Raw genomic sequence first — 21853 nt, 5'->3', positions numbered from 1 at the left:
ATTGACAGATCAAAAATGCCACTGATGAGTCAGTCGGCAGATCACGTCTGCAATACTTCAGAAGGTGAGGAGGAGCCTGCCTGCCATAGTTACACTACTACTACTACAGACTACATAGTAGTCTGCAGTGTAGATGGAAAAGTGTGTTTACGGTCACTCGATTGACATGACTTTCGTGTGTGTGTGTGTGTGCCCAAGTACTACTGTCTTGGACATGGAAATCCGGTCGCACGTCTAGCGGCCCCAGGCCAGCGCCCTGGCCTGGGGCCGCTAGACGTGCGACCGGATTTCCATGTCCACGACAGTAGTTACTTCAGTAACTACTAGACTAGTGGGCGAATCGTTTTTATTTTCAATCCAAATTAGCAACAGAAACCATCAAAAAGAAGGTATAAAGCAACAGCAAATGAAGGTACAAGTATGCGAGAAACACCCACTTCCTCTACTCTACTACTACAAGTAGTAGTACATGACTGTACAGTTACTAATACTTCAGTACATCACAAAGCTACATGCATCTTTAGTTGTAGTGATATTGCCACACGTACCGGCATAGCAAAGTACAGACATGCAGAACGGATCGCACTAGGACAATCGTACTAATACTGTAATAGTAATGGATCATGGTACCGGGACATCGAGAGCCTCTCCTAATTACCGGGCAAAATATACACATTGCATGGCACATTGAATGGAAATGCAATACAAAATTCAATTGGTATACGAGTCCTCGTATCATACATAATGCACTAGCCGGGACCGGGACCGGGGTGTCATTCCGTACTTCGTCTTGCAGGTACTGATGCTGAGACCGTTGGCATTGCGGTCGGGAACCCTGCAGCGTACGGGCCCATAACATAATCGTCACCGCTGCCTCGCATTGTAGGCTGCCCAATAATTCAGCTACGTCACTTATAATGGTAATCAACCAGGTGAACTAACTAACTAGCAGCTGCTTACTGCTTCAGGACTAAGAAAGAAGGGGGGGGGGGAGAGACACTCGGAGCCAGTCTAGAGACTAGAGGATTGGAAGTTGGAACTGACGCCAAAGTAAAATACATTGTACATGCATGGCTTTTGAATCAAAATGATTGTAGTGTGTCGTGTAATCGTATACATAGATAAGACGGTTTGGTATCCTAATGGTTAGGTATACACTGCCTGGTTGGAGGATGACATCACCTTGTCAAGTTGATCATGATAATCATGGGCTAATTTTATCTCAAGCTGCTTGCCAGCTTCAAGTCACTTGAATTACATGTCATGTACATTACATGTAATGTATAATGTCGCTCATATCAAGCCTAGTGACAAATTCCAAAGCCAAAATATACTGAATACAGAGGCACATACCGCTATACCTTTTCAAGTACTTGCTAGACTAGTGTGTTGATCTTCATACTTGAAGTAAGACGTAAAGCGCGCTTGTGTGTGTGTTTGTGTGTGTTTGTGTGGGGGCGTGTGTGTGTGTGTGTGTGTGTGTACATGGTGTGTGTGTGTGTACATGGTGTGTGTGTGTGTGTTTGTGTGTGTGTGTGTGTGTGTGTGTGTGTGTGTGTGTGTGTGTGTGTGTGTGTGTGTGTGTGTGTGTGTGTGTGTGTGTGTGTGTGTGTGTGTGTGTGTGTGTGTGTGCATCCTGAAGACATGATGTGGCAGAGGCACATAACAACCGTATGATTGCCCCCTAGACATGACTGTAGCCTACAGACAAAATAAATATTAATAAATTATGCCATGGCTGGCTAACGCCCCCTCCTAGATCCTTTGCATTGGCTTCTGCGATTGGACGGTGAAATAAATAAATACTAATATTAGTGTACCACTGGCACTGTATTGTTTGTCTCCGTGTCATGTTTGACGATGACGTCATGTAACAAGGTGGAGGACACACTAGTGCACTGTGCTGAGAACAGTGTTCCTGACTGCAACCAGTCTCAGTAGAGTCTCAGGGTGCCCCCCCCCCCCCCCCCAGAATACATACTGATACAGTGATAGGGTCCGAACCGGGGGGGGGGGGGGGGGGGGGGGTGACCCCATGCGGGTATTGTAAGATGGTCGCAAGACCGGGACTCTGCCAGCGTTTACTGAGAAGCAGCAAAGTAAGAGCAAGAGTACATAACCCCCCCCCCCCCCCCCAGAGTGTGCAACGCCTGATCCAGCTCTGCATAGGGTCTTGGCCGAGCGTAATCGGATCTTTGCGTCATAATACCATACACATCTGAGGGGAACCTGGGGAGTCGCGGGGACTCTTGGATCAAAAATAACGGTGCCCTGCCTCGAGACCGGCCTTGTGCTGGTGTGGAGTGAACGCATGACATTAGAAGATCCGATTACGCTCGGCCAAGACCCTATGCAGAGCTGGATCAGGTGTTGCACACTCAGGGGGGTTATGTAATAATTATGTACGATGTACTCTCGGTAAGAACAGCTATCCGCACGAAGAATAAAATAATTCAGCCTTCCAAGGAAGTTTATCAGGAAGTTGGTTAAACTTTGAATGCTTGTTCCAAAATATCTCCAGTCAGGAAAATACAACATCGGCTACATGTACATGCATAACAGAAGCGGCACCACACGGTGCTAAGCAGGCAGTCGTAAAGTAAGAATTTTACGACTCCCTGGTGGTTAAGGCGAAATAGGAATCGGGGGTTAAAGAAACATAGAAGAAACACGCTGTTGTGCAGATCTGAACGATCAAAGTGATGCGACGTATTTACAATGCAGGTCAGTAGGCGGCAGTACTACCTACAGTACTGACAGTACACTGCTGCTCAATGCAATACAATTTTAAAGCCACGCCGGGCGCTGCGCAGCCCTACAACTAGCTAGACCTGCAAACAAACACTGGGATGTTGAACGGGTGCAGGGCTCACGCAATCGGGATTCACTGAGCAACCGTACAGTATTAGCATAATGACCGCATGTACAGTGGTTATATACTGCCAAGAGGAGCAGTCCACAGCTGTCCACAGCACAGCAGTCCACAGCTGCTGGTGAGTGCAATGCCGCAGTGTAACTCTGTGTGTGCAGGCATTACATGGAGAGCACACACTCATCGTAATGTTCAGTGACGCTAGCGCAGTGTGTCTGGCGTGACACACACATACAGCCGAATATAGCTATATTGCAATATTCCGCAGTTCATGAGCATGGCACAGGGTATAGGTAATCTCCACACACAGCAGAAAAAGATAGATTACAGTATGGGCAGTGGGTAGGCAGGAGAGGGGGTCATGACCACGCGACTTGCTGAGTTCGATTTCATCCAGCCTAGGAGGCAGGGGCGGGTGGAGGACACTATCAGCGAGTAGTAGTGACAGGAGTCTTCATCACAACTCCTGACAGAGCAGATGTATGATCGTACACCGAAGATTGGCATAGCGTTACCTGCGACGGGGTTGCCAGATGTACTACTTCGAAGTAGTCCCTGGACAATGATCAGAGATCCTCCCAGCACTGGAAACTATACTGGGCTTACAGAATAGTGCACCATCTCATGAACCACCAGCCCTGCGGTGCCTGCTGCTGCAGCAACGCGGCCGCCTGCTGGCCGTCCCGTCGCTTGCGTCGTCGTCTCCGAGGCCCCGCGGCCGTTGTCGACATCATCGTCGCGTCGTCCTCCGTATCCGCTTCAAAGTCTTCGCTCGACGGCGCCTGAGCAGCAGCATTGGCGCTGTGGTCGTCGTCATCGTCGTCCGATGAAGACTCAACATCACTGTCAGCAGCACGACCGGCCAGTGCGGGCACAAAGATGAAGCGGAAGTCACTCTCCTCCCTGTAGCGGCACGCACGCAAGCAGACAAGACAAGCACAGAGGTATATACTAACGTTAGTACTTATTTTCCACAGTACAAGCTGTACTGGAGTATAAGCTGCACCAAGGCTTTTTTTTGCGGCTTTAAAACATATTATAATGTATTCCCAGCCGGGTCACAGGTGACCCGGTGTTCTTTTTCCAAACGGGTACCCCCCTCTCCCCCCCCCCCCCCCCCCCCGATCCGGCTCTGGAGCAGACACTGTACGGCCATACATGTACGCTGGGTGTGTGTATGCATGACTGATGACATAATTGTGCCATTAATCATACTTGGGAAAACAAAACTTGAAGTTCCCAATGTCGCGCAAGCTCCAAAACGAACCGATCTTCTTTAGCCTTTTTCGCCACTGCCTGATCCGTCAAACGGTACGACACTTTGTTATGTGGATGATCTCTACAATGTAGTGTTAGGCTGTCATCACACCATGGTACAAAGCGCTGCGTCTACGTCCACGTAAGGAGTTTTTGGTCGGTTGTCATGATGATCCGTATACGGGGTGAAAACGGGAGCAGAGGAAACGGGAGACGTAGACGTGGTATGGAGAGGGGGGTATACGACTTTTTGTATGAACGTGCGTATCTCCCCCAGCCTTTTTCCGAGCGACCCTGTGCTTCGATGTACGTGGGTTCAAATTTCTCCAAAAACCTGACTGTATGTACGCGTCAGGAACTGTGCCTGTCTGATGACACGACCACCCATTTTGGTTTTTTCACCATAGACGTAGACGTAAACGGGAGTTGGAGAACGTGGTGTGATGACGGCCTAAGCCAAGCATTTCACATGTCTGGTGATGACAAGTCAGATATGCCCATGTGCTCAGCAAAGTGAACTACAAGCAAAGGAAAAACAAAGAAAAAAAGTGGGTTGAGAGCAACACTGGCTCACACTGTTTTTCACAAATTCATTTCAGGAAAAAAAGGATTTCAACATTTCGGTCATAAAATAAGCAGGATTGTAAAAAAAGAGAGCGATAAACTCACTTGTCCGCAACGGTTTTCTTTGCGCCTTTCTTTTTGGACGTCTTGTCTGAAGATGAGGTGGCCGGTGGGATGACATCGAACACGGTGAAGTTGTCACCCACCACGCACCAGCGATGTCGGCTTTCAGCACCGGTGCCGGCACTGCTAGCGGTGGTGCTGCTGGCGGCGGTGCTCGCCGTCGTCGTGGGAACGCGCGTGCACGCTATGGAGCGCACGTGGCCGAGGCAGAGCGCGTCTGGGTCGGTGGCATGCAGCGTCGCCAAGTACTGCATGGTGGACGCCGAGCGAACTGTGGGAAACGGCAACAGTGACAGTGACAGTAATAATGATAACAACAACAACAACAACAACAACAACAACAACAACAACAACAACAACAACAACAACAACAACAACAACAACAACAACAACAACAACAACAACAACAACAACATCTTATTGGCGATGGTGCCATCGTGAGAATAAAGAATTCAACAGCAACAACAACAACAACAACAACAACAACAACAACAACAACAACAACAACAACAACAACAACAACAACAACAACAACAACAACAACAACAACAACAACAACAAATCCACCACCACCACCAACAACAAAAACAACAACAATCGTGAGAATGAAGATTTGAAACAACACGAAAACAAAAAAATCACAAAGCACAAGCTGAATACACAGGGACAGACTCCAGGGGCGGATCCAGAGATCTCTACAGGGGGGTTCCGGTTGAGCCAAAAGTGATGAGCCAAAATATTATGTAATCAGATGTGCGGTTGACACTTGTAATTACGACAATCCGATTGTGTTAGTGGCAATCGCATGCTTTTAAAACACACTACGGACATAATAATTATTATTATATTTTTCCATCATCGACCACACCACAACTGCGCTCTCCAGCCGGCCTCGACACGTTGCCACAGCACACCACCATCGCTGGAGACTGAGTCGGAGCGCAGTTGTGGTGTGGTGGACGATGGAAAACCTGTACAGGGCCAATGCTGCTGCTTACCCTACATTGTATAATATTATTATTTAGTACGGACACATAATCATATACATGTATGCACTCGACTGGTACACAGGTTCAGTGAGGGCTTGAAGACCCCTTCAACTTCTTGTAAAGATCGAATATGCAAGCCATGGGTACGGTGAGAGCCAGGAATGCCGAAATGACAACTAAGTTACTTTCCCTGTCCATTTGTACTTTCGGAAATTTTGGCATTTTTACGATGCGAAATGCTCTATAGTCACAGGACAAGAGCATCGTCTTCACTTCAGTGACAGAAACAACAACAGCGAAACAGTGTCGACGGGGTACAATCCTTCCAATGTCATCTAAAACACATCGCTGGCGCAGCACTCCGTTCCTGCGGAGGAACAACTAGTCACTACTGCATGCTGCAGCAGGTAGAGATTACTGACTTTGCTTGGATTTCGGAGCGCTCATCTTCTGAGGAGCTTGAACTCTACGTGTACGGTTCGAAGTTCGTTGAAGAGTGTCAGTACTCGGAACCTCCTTTCTCTTCCTCAAAAAAACTTGTCCAAGGAATACTGACCACACCACACCCATCCCGAGCAGCAGTGAATGACAGCGCCAATGGAGGTAAGTTTGGATCGTTTCGAAAGATCAAAAAGGAAACAACCACCCAATGTTGTCTACAATGTCCGTTTGTAAATCACGGACGTGAACACCAGTACAGACTACTACTGTATCCGTAATTCCGTATACATGTAGTATCGATCTACCGCACGCGCATGCAGTACACTGACTGACAGTCTGTGCTCCTTGACTCAGGGACCAGGTGACTGCACTGACTGTGATGGGACGGACGCCCTTTTGTGCACACATAACATGATATTTTTCGATATTTCTCAGCCGCACACTTTGCAAAATTTAGGGGGTTCCATGGAACCCCCGGAACCCCCCCTGGATCCGCCACTGGAATCATATAACGTTACGGGGTCTGAGCCCCCCCCCCCCCCATACACACACACACACACACACACACAATTCTGCCTTTCATGCTGGAAACCCCTGCCAGCGTGGTATTGAAGCAATGTGTGAGCGGAGGTAGAACTTTGCCCAACGTGGTATTGAGCCCCCCTCCCCCGAGTAGGCAGTTCACGCACGAATGAAGAGTTTGCAAAACGTTAAGCTTAGATATTGTGAGCTCAGTGTAAAAAAAACCCGCAAGGCACGTTCAGGCATAACATTTCACATTCCAAATCTGACCAGAACCCGTTCAAAAACTGGTGCCAGAATAATGCGGGCAGATATTGATTTAGATACAAACCGCTAGTGGTGTGCACGGGTAGTCGGGTACCCGTGCTACCCGTGAGGACCTCGGGTAGTCGGGTACCGAATAGTACCCCCCGAAAACCTGAGGTCGCAGATGACATCATGTACAGTGCACGTGTACAAATAATTCCCGCATGTCTACCCAATGCGCAAGGGAAGGGGCCGGTGTGCATTGTGGTCTTACAAACCCCACACCGGAGTCACGAACAACGACGACAACAACCATGGACTCACTATTCACGTAAGCTTCCCCGGTATCCAAGTCAAACGCCGACGAGAGAAGAAGCTCGCCGTCATCCGACACGGCCAGGCAGTCCGTACGTCCGAACGAACCCAGATGGTTGGGGAACTTGGCCACGTTGCCGGACGGCAGGTGGAACATCTTCAGATTGGCGCCGTCGTCACCCCAGGCCAGGTACTGCTTGCTAGGCATGGCCATACACTGGATGGGACGATAGCTGGTTGTCGACGACGACGGTGGTGATAGTGTAGATGCTGTGGTGAGACACAGAGACAATGGGAGAATAATGGTGGTGGGGATGACAGCAGTAGCAATAGCAACAGCAGCAGCAGCACACAAAACAAAAACACAGACAGCAAAACTGCATAAGTCTGCGTAACAAATAGAACAAAATGTCATTGGATCACCCACAACTGGGGAATAACTAGTCACTGATTGATTCACTGATTGACTGCCTGCCTAGCTGACTGATTGCGTGAGTGATTGACTGACCCAGGGAGTGAGTGATTGACTGACCCAGGGAGTGAGTGATTGACTGACCCAGGGAGTGAGTGAATGAGAGACTCAATGATTGACTGCCTGTCTGACTGACTGAATGAGTGAGTGATTGACTGACTCAGGGAGTGAGTGATTGACTGACTCAGGGAGTGAGTGATTGACTGACCCAGGGAGGGAGTGAATGAGAGACTGAGTAGAAAATACACAGCTGTTGTCTGCACATTGCCAACAACAATATGTAATGCTGAGAACGTTGTGCTGGGGGTATTAGGAGATCAGAAGAAGATAACTTTGTGTCTGACAATGGGCTAAGAAAACCTGGCCACTATGATATGACTGAGAGAGAGAGAGACACACACACACACACACACACACACACACACGCACACAGAGGGGGGGGGGGGGGGGCAACGTTAAATACAAGCCACAAAACACGCCGAAAACTGAACAAACGAACAACAACGACTACTAGTTGGAAAGGGCCGAAACAAACGAAAACGGAGGAAAGAAAGCAGCCTCTAACCTGTCCTCCTCTCCTGCTGCCCTTGTTTGGTAGGTTGAGGCTTGAGAGGTGAACCGCGCACCGAGGACACGGTAGATTGGAGTGGTTGTGCTGTGCGCATGTCAGCACTCATCTGCCAGAGCTTGATGACACCTGGGGCATCACCAGTCACCAGCAACCGACTGTGTAGCTACAAGAGATTACACACGTTGCAACACAAACAACACAAACACAAGAAAACACACACACACACACATGCACAAAGTCATAAACACACACACACATAAACTCTTGACTAGTTTGAGGGAAAGACACAAACGGGACACATACACACACACACACACACACACACACACACACACACACACACACACACACACACACACACACACACACACACACACACACACACACACACACACACACACACACATCAATACATGTAGAGTAAGACCTGTCAAGGTGACCACTCGGATAAGGCGACCACCTGTCCTAAAAGACCACTGAAACCAGGACCAATGGATGCTATTTCGAGTCAAATGACCCTGGATAAGGAGACCACCTGGTGATAGAGACCACATTTTGAAGGTCCCTTGAGCGGTCGTCTTACACAGGCTTCACTGTATAGTGACTGCAATGGCGGAAAACGTGGTCACAACCATATCATCATGGCATTGTTATGCTCAGCAAGTTTGCAAGTGAACAATGAAAATCACAAACAGCCTTGTGTATTTGTTGGAAGCAATAGTTTTTTTTTCATTCAAGCCGACGAGACCACGCGACACTTGCAGACGACAGCACGAACAGTTCATCAGCCACACTCCACGAAAGCAACTAGTGTTACTCCTGACAAGTCTTGGTTCGAAGAAGGGCTGAGGCTTCCTGCAGCTTCATCTCTGAAAGGAATTCGGGTGGACACACCCATTCCCATAGCGCTGCACATCCGAACCCGGAACTGGTTCGGATGTGCAGCGCTATGGGAATGGGTGTGTCCACCCAAATTCCTTTCAAGTCTTGGTTCGTTCTATAAAGATGACGGGATCTCATTGCTGGACTTACTTGGACACATGTAATGGCGTCTTCATGCACGCGCAGAGAGCAAAGCTCTGCCAGATCCGGCCAAGACCACAGCTGCACACGACCACTGTCTGAAATACACACGCAGACACAGACACACACACACACACACAACGACAGACACACACAACGACAGACACACACAACGACAGACACACACACACACACAGACACACACACACACACACACACACACACACACACACACACAGACACACACACACACACACAGACACACACACACACACACACACACACACCAACAACCAAGCACATGCACTGTGTGAAGTACTTGTAGCAGCAAACACCGGTCCTGCACCACCACCAGCAATACATGGTTACAGACAGCAAACACCGGTCCTGCACCACCACCAGCAATACATGGTTACAGACAGCAAACACCGGTCCTGCACCACCACCAGCAATACATGGTTACAGACAGCAAACACCGGTCCTGCACCACCACCAGCAATACATGGTTACAGACAGCAAACACCGGTCCTGCACCACCACCAGCAATACATGGTTACAGACAGCAAACACCGGACCTGCACCACCACCAGCAATACATGGTTACAGACAGCAAACACCGGTCCTGCACCACCACCAGCAATACATGGTTACAGACAGCAAACACCGGACCTGCACCACCACCAGCAATACATGGTTACAGACAGCAAACACCGGTCCTGCACCACCACCAGCAATACATGGTTACAGACAGCAAACACCGGTCCTGCACCACCACCAGCAATACATGGTTACAGACAGCAAACACCGGACCTGCACCACCACCAGCAATACATGGTTACAGACAGCAAACACCGGTCCTGCACCACCACCAGCAATACATGGTTACAGACAGCAAACACCGGACCTGCACCACCACCAGCAATACATGGTTACAGACAGCAAACACCGGTCCTGCACCACCACCAGCAATACATGGTTACAGACAGCAAACACCGGACCTGCACCACCACCAGCAATACATGGTTACAGACAGCAAACACCGGTCCTGCACCACCACCAGCAATACATGGTTACAGACAGCAAACACCGGTCCTGCACCACCACCAGCAATACATGGTTACAGACAGCAAACACCGGTCCTGCACCACCACCAGCAATACATGGTTACAGACAGCAAACACCGGACCTGCACCACCACCAGCAATACATGGTTACAGACAGCAAACACCGGTCCTGCACCACCACCAGCAATACATGGTCACAGACTGGTGACAGTGGTCTTCCTTTAACATTGGAAAAAGAAAAGGGAAAAAAAGAAAGAAGAAAAATCAGTGCACACAACGCGCATGCCAAACGGCCGGTGAGGGCTAGTGTGACGGATGCGGCACCTAGCAGACGCGCTAGTGCCCAACAGCAGGGCGACGACGTAGCTCAGGAACATGACCAACAAGGAACTATTCGATTTTAAACAAAAAAAAAGAAAGAAAGAAAAAAGACGGAGGGGAAAGGAGAGAAAGCATGGAGACGAAAGGAACTTCCCCTTGCCACCAACACACTATGAAACACGATTGTACAGGGACTTCCTCTTGCCACCAACACACTATGACACATGATTTGTACAGGGACTTCCCCTTGCCACCAACACACTATGACACATGATTATACAGGCTGCAGTACACACACACACACACACGTCTCACCTGCTCCAGTAGCCAGCACCGTCCTGGTCCAGGACATGGACAGCACGGGTGCGTACGTGTAGAGAGAGCGCTGCTGTCTGCCACTCGTTATGTTCCACACTCGCACGGTGCAGTCTCGCGATCCAGTCACCGCATGACGGTCGCTGTCAGTGGGACCGACCGCGGTGGCAACGCCCGTGTCTGTAGCATCACCGAGAACAGCATGCAACGTGCATGCACATGCACACACAACACACAGGCACAAGCGTGCGCGCCCATGCGTACACACACACACAATGCACGTCAGAAACACTCGTCTTGGTATTATCAATAGTACCCCATTTTTTGGGGCAGGGTGCCCCTGGCACAGAAACTGCTCGTCGGCTAACTACAATGAGTGCGTTCGATTATGCCCGCGAATGTTTTTTTCCTTTTAATAATTGTTTTATACATCAAATAAACAAAAACGCAAGACTCTTTTGCGGGCACATTAATATGCCGCGAATCGATTCATGAATCCATTCATGAATCGATTCGCGCTATTCACATCACCAGATGTGAATAGCGCGAATGGATTCCGAACCGATTCCGGGGCTCATGAAATGAAAATCGAATGACTTGAATGCACGCGAATGGATTCATGAATCGATTCAAGGGCGTAGTCGAACGCAGCCAGTGTATTCTGGTCCTGATCACATTCTCTGCACTGACCTTCCGGTACGGGTGAGTTGGCTGGCAGTAGACAGACACACGTGACCGTGTCCTTGTGCCCAGTCAGTGAGTGCACTTCGCTGGACGTTGAGACACTCCAGACGCGTACAGTCGTGTCACGGCTGATAGGAAACACACACATACACATACACACACAAGCACAAACTCACGTCAAACACGTGGAAAAAACACTGAACTGTCTGATGTTTGCAAAGTATGCGGAATGGAACTTTTAAAGTTACAGCAGAAACAGAGCGCTACAGTCTCGTGTATTGCTGCACACCTCTCTGCACACTGAGTTAACCTAGCTGTTCACATCTCTCGGCACCCTGAGTTAACCTAGCTGGTCCGACTTATCCAGTCTTGATTGTGTGTTGTGACTGATGTCCACTCCTGCAGTGTCGCTTCAGCTGTTCTGCCATACTCAGTGCATGTAGTATCACTTCAGCCATTCTGCCATACTCAGTGCACGCGCGACCAAGCCACATGCACTGTCCGAGCAAGACAACTCTTCTAAAACAGAGATCCATAGAACAGAAGAGAATAGGATAGAACGCTCACTACTTTCCGTAGTTAGAGCACTCTGGCGCTAGAACGGCGAGTTCTCTTAATGTCTGTGGTGCCTCCTTTGCACCATGGCTGGTAGCTCGGCTTACTTAAAGCTCCTAGCTGTACTGATGAGGCCAATACGGGGAAACAGCTTGCTGTCTACAGCATTGGGTAGAAAGCCAGTAGCGAAAAGAAGAGGGGGTACAGACGCACGGGGATAGCTTACCCTCCCGTAACGACGACGTCATCCCGACAGTCGACACACGTCAGGCCCATATCACCGCGATCGTTGACATCACCCAGCTCGGTCACCTGCAGGCGTGATGCCTCCCAGCCGAGGCGAGCCGTGCGCAGTGCCTCCCGGAAACGCTCCTCGCTCGACTTATGCTTCTGCTCCTTGCCGCCCTGAGCAGCCTCGGCATTCGCTGACGCTGTCGTCTTGGCGGGGCGAGATGATTTCTTGGTGGCTTGCTTGTGAGTGGCAGAGGCGGCATCACCAGTGGCCTGGGTAGCGGAGGCGGCATGGCCAGTTGCCTGTGTGGCACTGACGCTGTCCTGGTTGCCTGCTGAGTGATGCAGTTCAGGTGGTGTGAGTGCAGTAGCGGTGGCAGTAGCGGTGGCAGTGGCGATGGCAGAGCCAGCCTGCTCATCTGTGCTCTCCGTACAGTCACGCGTATATTCCTACAGCAAAACACAAAAACGCATGTGGTGAATTGGGATAACAGAAGCACCAGCAGTAGCAGCAACAGGAGCAACAACAGCAACAACAGGAGCAACAACAGCAGCAGCAGCACCAGCAATAGCAGCAGCAGCAGGAACAGCGCTTGCAGTGGCTGAAGCAGTGTGCCAAATTATTGTAACACCGCTATGGACCTGCAACCACTCGCCCTCATCTGCAACGCCTTGGTTACATAGCAACCACATTCGCCTCTGCCATGCTCAGCATGTACACACACACACATGCACACACACACATGCACACACACACACACACACACACACACACACACACACACACACACACACACACACACACACACACACACGCACATACAGTCCCCTTCCAGCCGCGCAAAGAATCGATGGCATACCTGAACATCCGACGTCAGGACGCTGCTACAGTTGAAGCTTGCTGCTGACGAATCTGCAGACGTACATCACCATACACAGAACATGAACACGGCTCCATTACAGCGTAATTAGGAAATATCGGATGCCAATCGGCCAGTACTGCCCGTTTCGCCACCCATGGTATCCCTCGTTTTGCTATCCACGGTATCCCTCGTTTTGCTATCCACGGTATCCCTCGTTTTGCTATCCACAGTACTAGTATCCCTCGTTTCGCTATTCCTGGGATTCATGGTAAGACTGAGTAGCTACAATCATCAGTCAGTACTGCTCGCAATACTGCTATACATGCATTACTCCACTAACCCAGATCAGCTGCACTGCTATCCAAGTCTGAGTAGCTACAATCATCAGTCAGTGTTGCCGTTAATGCTGCCCCGTCATCGGCACTACAGCTGGCGGCCTGCGCTGAGCTTCGGAACGGTGTTGCCAAGGTAGCTGTCGTTGCCGCCGCCGCCGATGATGCGCTGCCCGTGGCCTGTAGTGCGTGCGATGCGGCGCGCTGTGCTGCCTGTGGGCATGACGACAGCAGTGACTGCAGCTTGGCGCGTAGCTCCCCTCTGGCTTGGATCTGCTCGCAGTGCGCGCGCGCGCGCGCGGAAAGGAAAACACACACGCGCAAAACAAGATCGTGCGCATGCACACACACACACACACACACACACACCAGCACACACACACACACACACACACACACACACACACACACACACACGCACACAACCGAGCATTAGAAAGGGCAAACATAGCTATATTATACGGCCGGAGAAAATTCCCGGTCATGAATTGCTCTTGCAATTCAAAGGACAAAGGGCACTTTCCACCCATCATTAGCTACACCAGCACACACAATAGAGAGGTTCCACATAACCTAATTACGTTAGTAAAAAAAGTAGTCGACCAAGGTAAAGTCTTACTTACACCGCATGCGTGGTGTGGAGTGTGTTGGCTTGGGGAGGGAGGGTGTGTGCATGCATACGTGTTGTGCATGCGTGGTGTGGAGTGTGTTGGCTTGGGCAGGGAGGGTGTGTGCATGCATACGTGTTGTGCATGCGTGGTGTGGAGTGTGTTGGCTTGGGGAGGGAGGGTGTGTGCATGCATACGTGTTGTGCATGCGTGGTGTGGAGTGTGTTGGCTTGGGGAGGGAGGGTGTGTGCATGCATACGTGTTGTGCATGCGTGGTGTGGAGTGTGTTGGCTTGGGGAGGGAGGGTGTGTGCATGCATACGTGTTGTGCATGCGTGGTGTGGAGTGTGTTGGCTTGGGGAGGGAGGGTGTGTGCATGCATACGTGTTGTGCATGCGTGGTGTGGAGTGTGTTGGCTTGGGGAGGGAGGGTGTGTGCATGCATACGTGTTGTGCATGCGTGGTGTGGAGTGTGTTGGCTTGGGGAGGGAGGGTGTGTGCATGCATACGTGTTGTGCATGCGTAGTGTGGAGTGTGTTGGCTTGGGCAGGGAGGGTGTGTGCATGCATACGTGTTGTGCATGCGTGGGTGGTGTGCATGCGTGGGTGGTGTGCATGCATGCGTGGGTTGTGTGCATGCATGCGTGGGTTGTGTGCATGCATGCATGGTGTGCATGCATGCGTGGTGTGCATGCGTGGTGTGGAGTGTGTTGGCGCTGGTCACCGGCATCATGTGATCGGTAGGTCACGCGTCGGCAATAACAATAGATTTTATTGGCCATAAGCACCGGATTTATTGTATACTTATTTTCCAGTGTAGCCTAGACACGGTTTTGGGTGGTGACTGGTGATATATGATATCAAGAGTACGTCATGACGCCACCGTGGCATTGCCAATATCCGGAATTCAAGAAGCGAAAAACGTAAAGGGCTCAGGCAGCAGGGATAGACGACGGACTACACAAATGTCACAATACAGAGGTTTAGCAAGACGAAATTTCGCGTTTGTGTTCGCTATCCAATGCAAGACAAGCTCAGTGACGAAATGTGAGTCACAGTATGGCTTACTCTAAACAGGGCCTTTGGGATTCGCGGGTTGCGCAATGGCTGTGAAATCGCAAAAGTAAGCCGGAGCGAAACGTAGAACTGCATGCAAAGTGCATAAAACTTTATAAAAGTCCATAAAACCGTATAAAAGTGCATAAAATAACAAAAAAACGCAGGGAAATCGCGTATTTTGCAGAAAATGGCGGATTAGGGCCAAAGTTTCGAAATTTGTTGCATCCGTGGAATCGCGATTTCCTGGGAAAATAGATTTAGAAGCGGACAGATGAATTCGAACACATGTACAACTGGTATATGATGGTACTAATTAAGAACAGCAATGCCAGTACGGCCCTTTGTCACATTCTATTGTGTGATACCGTTACAGTAAAGTCGTGCGCCGAAGAACGGCCAGCCTGAAATGCTAAGAATGCCACAGCCTGAAGTTAAGAACGGCGGTGTTGATTTTCGGCCATCTTTTGGGATACATTATGATCTATTACGTAAGTGGGTATACAGTCAACTTCGCTAATAACGACTGCGGATATAACGACAATTCGCGAATAACGACATAATTTTCATGCCCGGAGCAAAGCCCCATCCAACTGTGACACATATAATGAGACTTCAGATATAACGACACTTTGCGAATAACGACACTTTTCTGATGCCCCGCCGAGTGTCGTTATAAGCGAAGTTGACTGTACCCAGGTTTCAAGTTGTCTGATGATTGCCTTAGCATTTAGCTACGTGCATGAAACGCAGCGTTACAACGTATGTTTATATAATTGGTGAAACCATTCTTTTTGACCTTTATGATCTATTACGGATTGTTTCTAGGAACGTGCTATAAGAACGCAGCCAGATTGCTGAAAAATAAGAACGCCCCAGAGGCTAACCAACTGGCATGTTCTTGGACGCGCAACTCTAGAGGACAGTGCGTATCGGTTATAGCGTGGTCGTGTAAAAGAATATACTGCCTACAAGAATGAACTCTCATGTTTTCATAATCATAACATGGATTTCAACTTAGAAGTTGCGACTTCGGCGGTAATAGTCATGAAGTTGATTGTTCCAACTAGGAACACACGCTTCTTGCCGAACTTGACACTTGACTGACTCACGACTGCCTTCCGGAGCACACGAGGAGCACGTCGCACCTTCCACTCGGCAAACCTGCAAGAAAGCACCACTCCCTGCTCAATACACGGTGTTTCGGGGAATTCACCCCTCATCAGTTGAGCTTGAGTAGGCTGAGGAAGATTGTGCCTGAAAAGCACCACTTATATACTGCTGTCCAGGCCAAACCATCACCAGGGATACAAACTTACAGAGACGCTTTGTTTCCAGCGCGACAAACACCTCGTGAAGCTCCAGGTAGCAGCGTGAGTCAGAGTCGCTCATGGAGTTGTGATAAACAGACGTTGAGAGCCAGTATAGCTATTCGCAACGCTGTCACCTCCAACAACTAGTCGCACGTCCGCGTGAGGGACAACAATACGAACTTAGAAGTTGCGACTTCGGCGGTAATAGTCATGAAGTTGATTGTTCCAACTAGGAACACACGCTTCTTGCCGAACTTGACACTTGACTGACTCACGACTGCCATCCGGAGCACACGAGGAGCACGTCGCACCTTCCACTCGGCAAACCTGCAAGAAAGCACCACTCCCTGCTCAATACACGGTGTTTCGGGGAATTCACCCCTCATCAGTTGAGCTTGAGTAGGCTGAGGAAGATTGTGCCTGAAAAGCACCACTTATATACTGCTGTCCAGGCCAAACCATCACCAGGGATACAAACTTACAGAGACGCTTTGTTTCCAGCGCGACAAACACCTCGTGAAGCTCCAGGTAGCAGCGTGAGTCAGAGTCGCTCATGGAGTTGTGATAAACAGACGTTGAGCGCCAGTATAGCTATTCGCAACGCTGTCACCTCCAACAACTAGTCGCACGTCCGCGTGAGGGACAACAATACGAACTTAGAAGTTGCGACTTCGGCGGTAATAGTCATGAAGTTGATTGTTCCAACTAGGAACACACGCTTCTTGCCGAACTTGACACTTGACTGACTCACGACTGCCATCCGGAGCACACGAGGAGCACGTCGCACCTTCCACTCGGCAAACCTGCAAGAAAGCACCACTCCCTGCTCAATACACGGTGTTTCGGGGAATTCACCCCTCATCAGTTGAGCTTGAGTAGGCTGAGGAAGATTGTGCCTGAAAAGCACCACTTATATACTGCTGTCCAGGCCAAACCATCACCAGGGATACAAACTTACAGAGACGCTTTGTTTCCAGCGCGACAAACACCTCGTGAAGCTCCAGGTAGCAGCGTGAGTCAGAGTCGCTCATGGAGTTGTGATAAACAGACGTTGAGAGCCAGTATAGCTATTCGCAACGCTGTCACCTCTCAACTCTCAACGTCTGTTTATCACAACTCCATGAGCGACTCTGACTCACGCTGCTACCTGGAGCTTCACGAGGTGTTTGTCGCGCTGGAAACAAAGCGTCTCTGTGTTTGTATCCCTGGTGATGGTTTGGCCTGGACAGCAGTATATAAGTGGTGCTTTTCAGGCACAATCTTCCTCAGCCTACTCAAGCTCAACTGATGAGGGGTGAATTCCCCGAAACACCGTGTATTGAGCAGGGAGTGGTGCTTTCTTGCAGGTTTGCCGAGTGGAAGGTGCGACGTGCTCCTCGTGTGCTCCGGATGGCAGTCGTGAGTCAGTCAAGTGTCAAGTTCGGCAAGAAGCGTGTGTTCCTAGTTGGAACAATCAACTTCATGGATTTCAAGTGCACATTTATTCTTACAAGCAATTTTATCCCATAGTAGAATATATCGGTCCTAAGAATGGACTTTGTGTAGCGAAACATGCCAGATTAGTACAAAGTTTATCGCCTGTAGTAATAACATCTGTCCAATTCCGTTCTGATCCGACTCTCATTGCGTTGTGGTGCTGCAGATTCAAGTTACTGTTGTGGTCATATAACTAACTCATGTTGCATAGCCACATGGTAAGCCTATGGGACTATGACCAGCCACATGCACAGAAGTACTGCGTTGCATGTACGACGATCTTCCTGCCCCTGCGCACATGCATATGATATGCCACACTTGATTTATCGTGTGTAAGAAATATCGGAAATAAAAATAGAAAGTCGGTTTTCAAACACCCACGCTATAACCGATACCTACTGTACTTGTACAAGTTGAACTAGTAGTAGACCAGCATGTTGCCGCCGGCCGGGTTGACTCGGGCAGAGGCCTGCCTTCGCCTTTGGAATGATGCCATTAGGCCACTTGGGTAACGGTTTCTTGTCAAGCTTTTATGTTCAATCCTACACTTCAAGTAAGGGGGTGATTATATGTGCAGCTCCAGCCCGGGCTGGTTGACAGGCGGGCCAGCCCGCCTGCAACGGGATCTCGGGGTTGTACACAAATCCACACAAAACCTGTGGTGCGTTTACATGGCAAGCGGGCTGGCCCGGCGAGGCGGGATCCCGCCTCAAGGCACCCGGGATCCCGGCTAGGCGGGCCAGAAAAAGCACATATAAACAGACCAGCCCGGGCCAGAGTTGTATTATTATGGTGTCGACACTGCGTTCATACTACAAAATAGGTACTTTTACCTTTTGAGGGTAGTTATAAAGAGGATTCCCGATATTGTCTTGAAAATCTATGAAGCTTTTTGTACAGCAACAAGAAGGACGTACAGTGAGCACTGTTTATTTGTCGACATGCATGATTTACATTTAAATGGAAGGGGAACTATTTTCAAAAAACTTTGATATGGACAGCTAAAAATGTGAAAAACAGGAAAAAGAAGCGAGGTGATACAACACATGTGCACACCAAACATGTGCCACAGCGCGAAGAGAAATCAGCAGAAGAATACATTGTGTGAGAAAAAAAGTGTTTATGTTTTTAACCTGAGTATGGCTTGCAGCCCTGCGTTTCAGCCCGGGGCAGCACACTACAGTCGTAGTGTGTTTGCTGCATACTCACAACGGGCAGCCGTGTGCTCAGCGCATATAAACTCACTGTGGGCTGGCGACCAGCCCGGCCTTGCACATGTAAACACCCTTGGCGGGCTGGCCCGCTCGCTCCAGCCCGGGCTGGAGTTGCACATATAATAGGCCCCTTAGGGCGCGTTCAGACTACCGTGAACCCCGTCAAACCGTGAATGCCGATAAACCGTGAAGGACATTCACACTACCGATAACAAACTAACGTTACCGTGAAGTTTTCAGCTCTCACCGCGGCACTGACAAGGGATTTTCCCTTTTTCCCCAGCGCGCATGCAGCCTGAGCACTTTTTTACTGCCGGTAAAAGTTTACTGCCGCAGCAGCCGCGGCAGTAAAACTTTCCCACCGGTAACGTGCCAGTAACGTCACGTGATCAAATCACCTTGCCGACTTTCCCAATCGGTCACTTTTTATCGGTAGTCTGAACGCGCCCTAAGTGTTCTATTCATTGCCGGATCTAGGTGGTCTCTTCTCTTTTTGCCTTGCTTCTTTCTTTATGGTTTCATGCAATTGGCTTTGTGAATAAATCCGTTCTCACAGTAGACTAGCAGACGATTGCATGCAGGGAGTAGATCGACTACGTACTTTTTGATACTCGTCGGGCGTGAGGTCCTCCGCTTTCTCTCTCAGTCGCTCTATCTGACGGAGTTTCTTTCGGATTTTCCTGATCTCGCGATCAACTTCCGAGTCCATGCTGCTCTGCTGCCTGACCGCCAGCTAGCTACCACCACTGTTGATTATTGTGATGTCAATTAATATTTACATAGACACAGGGCAGTGAAATAGTCATGCAACCACATGCACCCGAGTTACTAATACTATTCTACTACTGTACAATTTTTTGGAACATTCGAAACTCAAAAAAATACAAAAAATCATAGATCGTGCATATGTGCTTATGCGCATGTATGATGTAGCTGATAAATCACGATCACGCAGTAGATCTACGCCGCGCCAAGTGAAAAGAAGTACATTGTACTAGTATACGGTACGAGTTCAGTTTTGTCACTGTCCATATCGCATAAATCACTGGCACTGCCATTGCCTCCATCATTGTCCTCAGCTCAGCGGCAGTTCTGTACTCACTGTACCTGCTGTACTGGAAGTAGTTACGACGAGTCGGAGACCGACGACGACGGTTGGCTCGCTCTCTTGCAGTCGACTAGTCATGGCGTGCAAAAAGAACGCTGACGACTTTCCATTAGCAGCTCTTTCCCAGGCCGGAGGCGGGGAAGAAAGTGCTAGCGAGTCCGGCAGGACGGAGATTTGCGGCGGATCCGCTCCAGCTTGCGCGGACGAAGCAAGCAACGCCGTTCCCGAGGCAGTGCGCAGGCTGAAGAGTGTGTTAGTTGAAGAATATGTGGGCGCGACCGTGGATATGGGCGAAGGTATGGTAGAGGAGGGGATGAATGAACCAAGCGTTTCAGATGTGCAGGTACGACTGATGATCTTGTCTAGGCCAGAGCTTCGGAAGGAGTTCGCCAATGCGAGTTTCGATTCAACAGGAGACATGTGGCGCGTTGAACACGTTTTCACAAAGGCAGCCAATAGTTTGGAGAACATCTCCGTTGAAAGTCTCTTCGATCTGGACAATGAGCAGATGCTGGAGTTCTCCAGCGGTGGACGAACGTATCGCATATTGGCTGTTGCCAGCGCGGGCTGCGGCAAGACGTTCGTCTTTACTAGAGTGGTACCATTGAAGTGGGCACGAAATGAAATGTGGACGTCGTTTGACCTGGTGATAGCGCGGAAGCTACGGAACAAGGAGGTTAGAGAGGCAACGGACATATGCGCTCTGCTTGGCGTGGGAGAGCTAGGAGTGTTTACGAGCGAGGAGCGCAAAAGCATCGATGATTTTGTTCGCCGACAAGCTCACCGAGTATGCATTGTACTCGATGGACTTGACGAGATCCGCTTTGGCGACTGCAGCGGCTTTGTTCAGGACATTATCAACGGGTCAAAAGTGAAGGGACTGCGTCTGGTGGTGACGTCACGGCCGTGTGCAGAACTGCTGAGCCTGAGTGACAAAAAGCAGTTTGATCGCCGAGTGGAACTTGTCGGTTTTCGGCAAGAAGATGTTGAGGAGTACATTGGCAAGGTGCTGAGGTCAGTAGACGAAGCATCCGTGCTGGTGAAGGCAGTACGGCAGGACCAACACCTTGCCAGTATGATGGCCACGCCATTCCTAGCCATGCAGACGTGCAAGATGTTCCACTGCCGCAATGGCATGCTGCCAAAATGCCTGTCGGACATCTTTGACTTGATGATCATCCAAGTTGCCGAGCGTAATACTGGTGAGTCGTACAGGAGTTGGAATGAGATTTCTCCAGCCGTCCAAGCCCTTATCCTAGATCTTGGAAAATTTGCTTTCAGCATGCTTGTTGAACAGCGACTCATTTTCACCGATGCTGAT

At 49.6% G+C, this 21853-nt stretch overlaps 1 protein-coding gene across 1 annotated transcript; it reads right to left on the bottom strand.

Moving 5' to 3' along the window:
* Window positions 1-2408: 2408 nt before the first annotated feature.
* LOC135828945 (pneumococcal serine-rich repeat protein-like) lies at window positions 2409-20264 on the bottom strand. Its single transcript, XM_065341376.1, has 11 exons — window positions 20026-20264; window positions 13769-14033; window positions 13426-13478; window positions 12561-13015; window positions 11786-11907; window positions 11096-11275; window positions 9405-9493; window positions 8367-8535; window positions 7339-7599; window positions 4799-5087; window positions 2409-3775 (listed from the first exon to the last, which is right to left on the bottom strand). Exons 1-11 carry the CDS (start codon window positions 20131-20133, stop codon window positions 3475-3477), a joined length of 2292 nt encoding a protein of 763 aa, XP_065197448.1. The 5' UTR covers window positions 20134-20264; the 3' UTR covers window positions 2409-3474.
* Window positions 20265-21853: the final 1589 nt, after the last annotated feature.

This window comes from Sycon ciliatum, chromosome 12, assembly GCF_964019385.1.
Source record: "Sycon ciliatum chromosome 12, ocSycCili1.1, whole genome shotgun sequence".
NCBI lineage: Eukaryota > Metazoa > Porifera > Calcarea > Leucosolenida > Sycettidae > Sycon > Sycon ciliatum.
The sequence above is the reverse complement of the archived record's forward strand: the minus strand, read 5'-3'. Positions and strand labels throughout refer to the sequence as shown.